Here is a 10893-nt window from a genome sequence, read left to right on the forward strand (position 1 = left end):
GGGAGAAAGTGAAAACATGGCTGATTCAACATTAGAAACACTTTTATAGAGTTATCAGAAGAAAATATGTTTCATATCTGTAATTTCTAACAAAACCCAAACGCACCACAGCTTCATCTAACTAGAATGACTGCATCTTGTTGTATTCTTACACGGACCAGTGCAGTTTAAGTCTACAAACATTTATTTTATAATCTGATCAGTTAATCTTGAATTCATTTGAAGAAATCTTACAAAAGTAGACTTGGGTTGATGCCTCTGGCCACTTTCTGTCACCTGTGGAAACAGATTCAGACCATGTTTGCTCTAAACTGATGCAAAACAGGGGGAATCGCATTGTTTTTTTAACTTGTAAACATAAATAATTTTCCTGACATCACGTCATCAGAGTTCGATACAGCTGTAAAAAACTTGATTGAAGAGATAAAAACTGTTCTTGTGCAGTGATTGCTCATCTGGGTCCAACATGCTGCTCTGTAAATATCCCTCAGAGGAGAATTATTTGACTGGTAACGAAATCAGTGGCGACTTTTCTTTTCATGTGGATCAGAGATACAGCTTCATTATCTGTGGAGGTCCCTGCAGACTTCCAGCCAAAACCATGACCTCACTGCACTGTGGGAAACGTCCGTGGTATTCTGCCTCCCCCGCTGCTTAATTCAATCAGGTTTCTCTCTGCAGGTTTAATAATAGGGATTCTCAGGATGGCGGCTGGGATTCCTGGTGACTCTTAAAGGAAACCGTCCCTGTGAGTATCAGACCCATGTTAACTTGAAAGGTGTCTCTGAAAAGTTTGAATGTTGCTCTTTCACATGGGATGAAGCTGTGGTGTGTTTGGGTTTTGTTAGAACAGATTCCATTGGCGAGCCAGATTCAGGACAAACCAGTGTTCCATCAAATCCATAATCACAACTTTCAAATTTAGATTCACACAAACTCATCACATTGAGGCTGTTTTCTTTCACTGTCATCGTTCTCGTAGTGTAGTTGTTCAGCTGGAGCTCATTCTCGCTGTGCAGGCGGCCAAACAGCAGACTGACAGTGTTGGCTGTTACCTGGTGAACATGGAGAAACAGTTGGCAGCTGAAGAGTCAGGAGTTTCCCTCAGGAGTCAGTGGAGACAAACAAACAGAGGGAATAGTTGACATGGATCAGATTCATCTGTTGGACAGAAACTTCAATGATGAATTCAGTGTTGTGTTCACAACTTCTTCCTGCTGCCTCCACATCGCCAGTTATTGCCCATTTAAATAAAATCAATGCAGTTTTTAACATCTCAATTTCCCATAGATCTATTCCTTTATTCTTTCATACACAGTTGTGCACAGTATTGCAGTACTTTAACTTTCTGCCAGCAGGTTTTATCTCCTGCTTTAGTTTCTGCCCTGATGACTGGGGGAGGAGGGTGATGAACATTTTTGAACAAATCTTCTTTCTTTTTGCCTCTAGAAATCACTATTGAATTGTTCTCTTAAGCACATATCAGCAGTCTGACCTGCTTTGGATCCTCGTCTTTGAATCCTTGTCATGATAAATTCTCCTGGACAATCCACAACCATCATCTAAGTCCTTGGTACAGACAAAAAAAATGTTAAAACTCATTTGGATCAATAACAATTTACACTCCTAGATAGGATTTTGTAAACTTCTGCATCTTTACACAAACCAACAGCTCTTGATTCTAATCCTCCTGAGATCTCAAATTCAACAGATGCTCAGCAGACACTCATAATCTGTGAGTGTGGGAGGTTTGACTCCTGCAGAGGCCGCGGGTTCTATTCCAACCCGTCAACAAGGGTCGAAAAATGCTTGAGAAATATCTTTAAAAAAAATGTGTGAGTATTGTTCGTGAGTCAAAGTAAATCAGACTCACACCTCAGATCCATTTCTGTTGGCTGGTCTCCAGGTTTTGGTTAACTGCTGAATCCAATTAGCTCTCGTTGATGTCATTAGCCTCGGGGTTCACATTCATTTTTCTAACTCTGCACTTTTGAATAATGTTTTCAATATGGACGAGAACAATTCGAGGATCTGTTTGCTGTTAGATTTAGATGGAGACCGATGTATTGGTTTCACTCCCTTTATCCTGCCGGTGTATATGTGAGATTACACCGCTGTAGAAAGACAGGCCTCACAAACCCAATCAACGTGTTTGACCATGGGTCTTAAACTGAAGCTCTCCTCAGGGCTATGACACACGGCTCAAATGGGAATACTGTATCTCTTGTGTTTCTACCACAGGTAACAACAAGGATATTAACGTACACCCCATCGTGCGGCGTGGAGAGGGCCCGGCTGTTCGATGCCTGAGTATTCGCTTTCAACAGGCACTGCACAAGGTCAGGGGGCTGGCAGCGGAGACAGGAAGAGATGATGTCACCACCCGGGGAATATCTCTGAATCCCTCCCCACTTGGATGTTTAATTTACAGCACATTAGCCAAAGTGATACCACATTGTTACACATGACCTACTTTAATGTTCAATGTGCATTTGCTATAGGACATATGGCACCGAACACGACTCTGGTGCCGCTACATCCTCAGCTGCCTCGCTGTGTTCCACTCAACCAGGACATGTTCTTTTGTGCTTATATTACATTTATAATACACACAACAGTATGTACATGTTTCACTCTTTTCATAGTGTTTGATAATAACGATGAGTTTAACCATGCAGAGACAGTTTAAGGAAGAGCGGTTAACACAAGGCCTGAGATGGCAGAAAAGTACTAGGACCGTTGAAGAGGTGATAGAACTAGACTAAAACCTAAGATATTGTGTTGCATACTGTACTTAAATTGTCACATTTGTTTTACAAAACAACTGACAGAGGTACAATAGCACTCAGTAGAGAACACACCTCAGCCGAGGCCCAACAGTCCTTTCAATTCAATCAAGCTGCAACACACACTCATAGATATCAGTCCCCTTAATGAGCCTGATAATGAGTCACCGTTTGCTTCCTCCACTGACTAACACACTGTCACTGTACATGCAGCTGGACTATTTTAAGTTATGATGTATCTTATGTATTTTCAGTCTTCGTTTCCAGTGAATTTCTTACTCTGAGAAAGTTGTAGCTAATTCCAACTACGCACAAATGTAAGATATAAAACTGAGCAGATGAAAATATAAAGTACAGCTACATTAATTGAATGACTCTGCACAGACACTGGAGTTTGAGTGTCCAAACACTTCTGAAAAGTCAAAACACACACACGGCTGTGTGTGTGTTTTGACACACACACAGCGTGTTTCTCAGCGTGTGATCCAAAAGAGCTCCATATTGTTTTTGCTAATACTCGATGATTAATGCTCCAGAGGACCCGGCGCTTGATGTTGATGTAATAGCTGCACGTCTGTCAGGACGCAGCCGGCCGGCCGGCGCACACCAGAGTAAACAGAGCACAGTAACACATTCGCCTCACAGTCACTCACTGAATGCAAAATATGGAATAAACTGCCACTTTTAATTATTGTTATTAGCTGTGACAAGAGGGGGGGGGGGGGTGAAAACACACTTTGTAATGTGATGGAAGTCGTGCAGACAGGGTCTCATGTGTTGTGACAGTGTCGCACTGTCGAGGAGTCGAGCTCTCAGGCTTTTTAAATTCTCACCTCGGTCTCGATCAAATAGTTGCTGAGGGAGGAGTTGCTGCGTGTGTGTGTGTGTGTGTGTGTGTGTGTGTGTGTGTGTGTGTGTGTGTGTGTGTGTGTGTGTGTGTGTGTGTGTGTGTGTGTGTGTGTGTGTGTGTGTGTGTGTGTGTGTGTGTGTGTGTGTGTGTGTGTGTGTGTGTGTGTGTGTGTGTGTGTGTGTGTGTGTGTGTGTGTGTGTGTGTGTGAGTGTGAACCAAGAGAGTGATCGTCAAACTTACATATTTACAGGATTCATAGATACAACAGTTTTACAGCACGGGAGCAACTTTGATGAGTTTTTACATATGACAGGAATTAATAACTGTCCTAACTGGGTGTAGGGAAGTGTCTCCTGATGGAAGATTACTCCTTCACCACAACTTTAAAGGAATACACAGATTTAAGGATTCATTTAATGCAGCAGTACCAGAGATTAATGTTTTATTCCATGCATTCTTCTGCTACCTTTATTACCCACAATGCATCATGTGTGTTAAGCGCCTGAGCTACTAGTCTCAGGCAGAAGCGAGTGAAGGGATCTACAGAGGTCTGATGAACTCACTCACCTGAGGGCGTTCACGTTGGATAGATGTGGTATAGTAGTTTTGGAAAGATATCATTAAATTAAATGTTATTTTATCCCTGCTGCAATGAATAGTTTCAAAAACCACTCCGTCATTCTTATAATAATGATGCTGTGTGGCTCAAGTCCAAAGAGAATAATGCAAAATGTCCAACTTCTTATGTCTGTTGATGATTGTCAAACCTAAACCAAGTTTACGAGCTTATTACTACTCACGACTTGACATGACTGATCATCTGACTGATGACAGAGAACCATGAACAGTGTTTTGCATTTACGGTGACTTCACAGTGGCATCTGCAGAATCGTGCATCGAGGTAAATGTTTTGCATGTTGGGGTTTTTCAGTCCTAATGGAGGTGAAATGAAAGTGCACTTCAATTGAGAGGAATAACTGAAAACAAGCACACGAATGAAAGCAGGCAATGGAATCAAACCACGAGCACAAACTCCATTATTCAAGCCTGGCGAACATGTTGCTTTAGCCGTGTGGCTCCGTGAACCCTCTGCTCAGTAAACATGACTAACACGCTGATCTCTGAGTCAAGTGCTCGGTAGTGACATTAGAGCAACACTTGCACTGTATCTGCACTGAAGAGAACAAAAGAGGAGAGGACGTGCACAGATAGTCAGAGACGGACAGGATAATCATCTCTGTCTAATCATCACCAGCTCTGTTTAAAGCTTGGCTGCAGCCCAAGAGGGGGAACACTTTCATTGACCCACACGGCCGATCCACTGTGAAAACAAACACATCAGCCTGGCAGACTGTGTGACTCACTGCCCTCGCTCGTTGACTACAAGCCCTCGCTCTGCCAAGCCTTTTCCTGCTCGCCGGGCCTCGCCCTTCCTCGCCTCTCGCTGCCATCGCCGTGCTATCTCGCTCTCAACTTTCAACCCACACGCTTATCAGCCAATTAAAAGAGAGAAAGAGAAAAGAACGAGTCTTCTTTTTTAACTATTCTCTTTTATTGGTTGAACTTTGACGGCTGTCAGCAGGTGTGCAGGTGTGTGAGTTAGTCGAGCCTCAAACTTCTCACCCATGTGCCAAACTGTTGATTCTGTTGAGGCTAGAAAGTGTGCAGCTGTAACCTCAGCTGTACGATTTGTGTGTGAAGACGAGCGAAGGACACTAAGATAACAATTCCCAGTTTTATAATTATCATATAGGGAGAAATCTACCTTTGCATTCAATTTCTATTAAATATCTTGGAGTGATCTCGTGGAACGAAAACACACATTTATTCCTCTGTGTCATATATGTCCAATTTTGTTTTTATACTATTATATAACTTGTATTGAAGATTGTGTATGTTCTATATATTATTTGTTTGTTTTATTTGGGTGAGCTTTTCATATAATCATATAAGCCATTACTGGTTTCTACCCCATCCCACACATATTTTAATATTTGATTCATACATTTTGTATTTACATTGTGTAAAATCAATTACATTAAACTCAAACTAAACTTTGATGTCTCCATGTTGATGGTTTGTGGTTTGCGCCACCTTTATGCTTATTCCCAGTTGGAACCCGAATAAAAACTTTTACTTTTAAACATCACACAACCAAATCCAACCATGGCTCTAATCTCATCCTGTCAATTCTGTAAAGATTCATTAGTAAAGATTTCGTGGAGGTGCAGTTCACGACCGGGGAAACATTTCTGCTCATCAGTGTGTGGGATACTGTGGCCTTTTTTCTTTCTTTTTTTTTTGTACTGAGAAAACAACAACACATTCTCTCAGAACCAAACCCAGTCAGTATTTCCACAAAACAGTCCCTTAACTTTTCCCAGCTTGAAAACGACCCCATGCACAGGTCCTCCAGGCTGATTTTAATTCGGTTAAACTCCAAGTCGTACACAAACACTCAAGCTAAATCGTCTAATCTTTTAGAAAAATGTCAAATCTGGGGACCAATAACTTACACGAGAAGATGTAAACCAAGGTCCGCTGCGGTTAATCTGAAAATGTAGGAGTTGCTGATTAAGGGGTCAGTGTGTTATCATAGAAAACACACATGTGTGATCACAGCGTCTATGTGCTATCAGGCCTCTGTCTTGTGTCATGGCCTCCGCGGGTTTCACATGATTCAGAGCTGATAACCGAGCGAGTCAACTCTCTAATAAAAGAAAACACGGGCTGCGTTTGCAATTAGGTATGAATGTGATTATCTGTGGGTAAATATTTGAATGTGGCCACTGATACCATGTGATTTGCACTCGTAGGCGTAACCACAGATTTGGTAAGACCTTCTGGTGGGACTGTGCTTTTTTAAATAATACGAGTCTATACTCCCATGACTGTATGTTGCCTGATGTGAGGCAGCCAGTGTCTGCATCATCAGATCATATGTATGTGAGAACACGTATGAAAACAGTTGCTGCCACTATGCGAGTTCTCTCAGGGTTCTCCTACGAAGGAAACTAAAGTTGTCGAATGCTGTAATTCTGGCAGCGGTGCACCAACGCTGCACTGCCTTAAATGGGAAACAGAGACCCAGACCTGTGCTTTACTACAACGTGGCTCTGATTAAGACCAGATCGGTCTGCATGTGGTCGGTGCTGAGTCACAGCCAACTCCTGCTCTGGGACAGGACTGCTAATGTGGTGCTGTATGAATTCACGTCTTCTACCTGTATCTGCCGTATAGGAGATCAGAAGAGTTATTATCAATGCCAAATGACTGGATGAACTATAAACTGGAGCGTAAAGAAATCCATATTAAAGAAGGTGCAATAATTTCCCCCATACGGATGTCAAAGGATGTCATTTTCTATTGTGTTATCTCATCATCATGTTTTGTTTTCTCATAATGGCCTGTTGAGAAAACAAAAGAGCTTTTCCTCCAGAGAGAGAAGGATAATTACCTCGTCACAAATGTTGCTTTCTTAAGATAACAGGATCATTTTATCACTTGATTCAAGTCACTTTTACTCATTCAAGGAGGAGGCTCTCACAGGGAAACGTGTCCCACTGATACTCGCGGCTCCACGGACGTCACGTTCATGATTCCAGTTCATTCATGACGTTTTGGGAACCCTTGGTTTTTATCATCAAAATGTGAGTTTCTCATTTAATGACACTCCTGCCTGACCTGGACTTTGTGTTTACTATGAGAACATGTCAGCATCTTAACCTCAGCTGCTTTGGATTGTGGGAGGAAACCACAGCACCTGCAGGGATCCCACACAGCCACAGAGAGAGAACATGCAAACTCCTCACAGAGAGGCTCAGTTCAAACTGGGGTTCGAACCCAGAACCTTGTCCTGTGGGGTCAGATCACTGTTCACTAATTTAAAGTCGGTGTAAATTATACCTGTCAAATATCAGCATTTGGACATTATCATCAGGTGGAGCGATGGGAACAACCTGCTGGTCAGTGTCAGTTTTACATTTACACTTATTTACATTATATTGTCTTCACTCAAATTCTTATTTTAAATCTTCTCTGCTGCCATCTTGTGGCAAGAATATATATATTTTTGTAATATCCCATCATAAAAGAACACCAAACCATCAACGTGTACTTTAATTAAATTAAAATCAAATGGTTAAAATAAGAATATATATATATATATATATTTTTTAATTATATATATATATATATACTAATACTGATTACATTCTTTCAACACAAAATATATACATTTTTATATATTAACAAGTCTAATTCTGACATGAGATGTCGTCTTGATCTATCGTATTATTTTTAAATCACAAGTTAAACTCATATCAAGCTTCAACTTTATTTTAACAAACGCCAAAAAAAAACACCCGCTTTCAGCTTCGCTCCTTTTTGTACCTTGTCACTGTCCGTAGTTGACGTCATCAAAACAGGCCGAGCGGTCGCAGCATGGAGGAGCAGCTACACTGAGGGATTTTGACCTTTTAGCGTTTGTCCTACATTCTGTTGTTGGTGAGTTGATTTTTGTCTGTGTTAATTCATTTCGCTGCTGGTCTGTGTTCATGTGATTCAAAGTATTTGCAGCTTGTATCCGCAGTTTTTCGGGTGAACGTGTCTGTGAAGCTAAATGTTGCTGCTGGTCTTCTCCCCTTCATGCAGAACAGTTCTGACACAACGTCACTTCAAAATGTACTGACATGTCTCTGCTTTATACTCGTGATACTACAAGTAATGTAGTAATGTTCGTTTTAAGGTTTAGTTCTTAAATCGCTTTAAATCCCAGATCTACTAGAGGCAGTGGTGGAGAATATCTGAGTATATTTACTCCACGTATTGCATTTAAGTGTACTTGTACTGGAACATTTCCATTTCACTAGTATATCGTGATAATTTCTCCCACGTTATATTCATTTTAAGAGGTAGCGTCAGGAGACACTAGTCAGTCAAGATTTTACTAAACAAATATGGTGATGTTTGATTACTCAGAAATCTGTGTTGTTAAATACTCTTACTCTCTTAACTTCTCAGTAATAACGTTGGACCCAAAGGATAAAACAAGTTTAATGATACAATACTTTACATAACAATAGAAAAAAGTCCAAAACCTGCAACAGAAACATGTTTAAACTTTATTGTCCTCTCTTGTTTTGATCCTGTTGTCAGCCTTAAGATTTTTCTTGTGACTCTTTGGTTGGAAACCTCTGGACTTGTTAAAAAACATTTCCTCCTAAAGCAGCAGCAACAACAGTTAAAGGCAGTGACCACAGTGATGCTTCAGTATTAACAATCTTGTAACCCCACATGCTGTATAATACTGTCATTCCACTGCAGGTTAAAAACTTTCCCTGATTCTTCCTCAGTACTTATAGGATTTTAAATGCAGGCCATGTACTTGTAATGGAGTACTGTTATATTTCGATATTGGTTCTTTTAAAGGATCGGATGACAGCACTTCTTTCAGAACTGGATAGAGTCATTAGCCAGTTGCTGTGATCTCATAACATCTGAGCCCCTCAGCTGATCGCCTTGTTTTCTTTGTCTTCTGTACATCAGGGTAAAATAGTGTTTTCCAGAATGTCGGTCAAGCAGGCGTCGGTCCACGCCAAGTGGATCATCGGCAGAGTCATAGGGACCAAGATGGCCAAAACTGCCAAAGTGAGAGTCACACGCCTGGTGCTGGATCCTTACCTGCTCAAGGTGAGTCGTCATTCTCTGCTTATACACACAGGATGGACAGGTGACATGGTTGTTACTTCCCACACAAGCCCATCACTTGCTCACAGCAGGTTAAGGAGTATTTGCCTTCCCCCCCAAATTTCTGCCATTCCTGCTAATTTGTCACATTTAGATGATTCAGATAATCAAACTAATGTAGTAAAAGATAAAGTCAGCTTTAAATGATCACTGTTTGTATTGAAAGTACCAGAGTTATTTAAAAACAGTATCACAAGTGTGAAAACATAATTACCTCACAACATCTCCTACTAATAATACTGTTAATATGACTGTGTCTCAACCCATAGATTAACAGACTTGGAATAGAAAAAACACTCGTAAACACTTTAAAAATACACTCAGTTTGAACATTAATCATGAAATGATATTATTGGTACTTGATTAGAAATGATTTATATCACCGGATCCAGTCCTAGGTTTAATTAGACTATTTTCCTTTGTTAGCAAGTAATGCCAACCCCTTGTTGTTCTCTTCTCAGTTTCATATAATACTGAAATGGAACATGAAATACACAACTTTATGGTGTAGAACCAAATGTTATTGATTTTCTGATTAACGATTGAGTCCTGTGCAGTGATTACATATTTAAACAAGTCTAACGATGTCTTTTCTGCCTGTAGTTCTACAACAAGAGGAAGACTTACTTTGCCCATGATGCTCTGCGACAGTGCACCGTGGGAGATATCGTCCTCCTCAAGGCCCTGCCCGAGGCCAGGTCCAAACACGTGAAGCACGAACTGGCTGAGATAGTGTATAAAGTGGGTCGGGTGGTCGACCCGCTGACAGGAAAGAGTGTAGCAGGAGACGAGTTCCTGGAGCCGCTGACTGACCTCGCACTCGGCCCGGACAGCGAGACAACGTTATCGGAAAAACTGCAGGAGCTGAACATCTCTGCCGCCCCCGCCAGTGGAACAGAGTCCCAGCCACCGGCAACTCCAGCCCCGTGATAGAAAACTATGTTCTTGTGTGTGTTAATGTTAGTTCAAACATGTTTCAGGTGTTCATGTAAATAGTAATCTTTAAAACCAACAATCTTGTCATATAATATATGAAGTAAGAAGGCCTGAATACAGTGTAAATGCTGCCTGCTCGGGTAGTTTGAAGTCACACAATAAAATTACAAACACGTATGCATTTCTGCTCTCAGACTAAAGATGTGGTCTTGAAAGACAACAAAAAAGTCACAATAAAACAAAATACACTTTTTTTTTATCAACACCAGTTATGCTGCTGTTTTTTTCTTGGTGTTCTGTTACAGATGTTAATTCAGAAAGTCCTATGATTCCTTACATTTCATTGTTAAACGTTCTATGTTTACATGGAGACCAATAATTCAACTATTGACGTTTCTCTGAAAATACATTATTGATTATGATATTTACATGAGCTATTGACATTAACAGCTTGTTCAGCCCGATGAGTATAAAAGTGATGGATTTAGTACACACACTAAATTGATGGAGTTATTACTGCTTATTGTGACCTTCATATTCAGTGTCTTATTTAGACTGTTGCATTAATCAGGT

General features: G+C 40.8%; 1 protein-coding gene across 1 annotated transcript; it reads left to right on the top strand.

Moving 5' to 3' along the window:
* Positions 1-8031: 8031 nt before the first annotated feature.
* On the top strand, positions 8032-10588 carry mrps17 (mitochondrial ribosomal protein S17). The gene is made up of 3 exons (XM_062406013.1): positions 8032-8142; positions 9184-9327; positions 9988-10588. Exons 2-3 carry the CDS (start codon positions 9205-9207, stop codon positions 10312-10314), a joined length of 450 nt encoding a protein of 149 aa, XP_062261997.1. The 5' UTR covers positions 8032-8142; positions 9184-9204; the 3' UTR covers positions 10315-10588.
* Positions 10589-10893: the final 305 nt, after the last annotated feature.

This window comes from Platichthys flesus, chromosome 15, assembly GCF_949316205.1.
Source record: "Platichthys flesus chromosome 15, fPlaFle2.1, whole genome shotgun sequence".
Classification (NCBI taxonomy): domain Eukaryota; kingdom Metazoa; phylum Chordata; class Actinopteri; order Pleuronectiformes; family Pleuronectidae; genus Platichthys; species Platichthys flesus.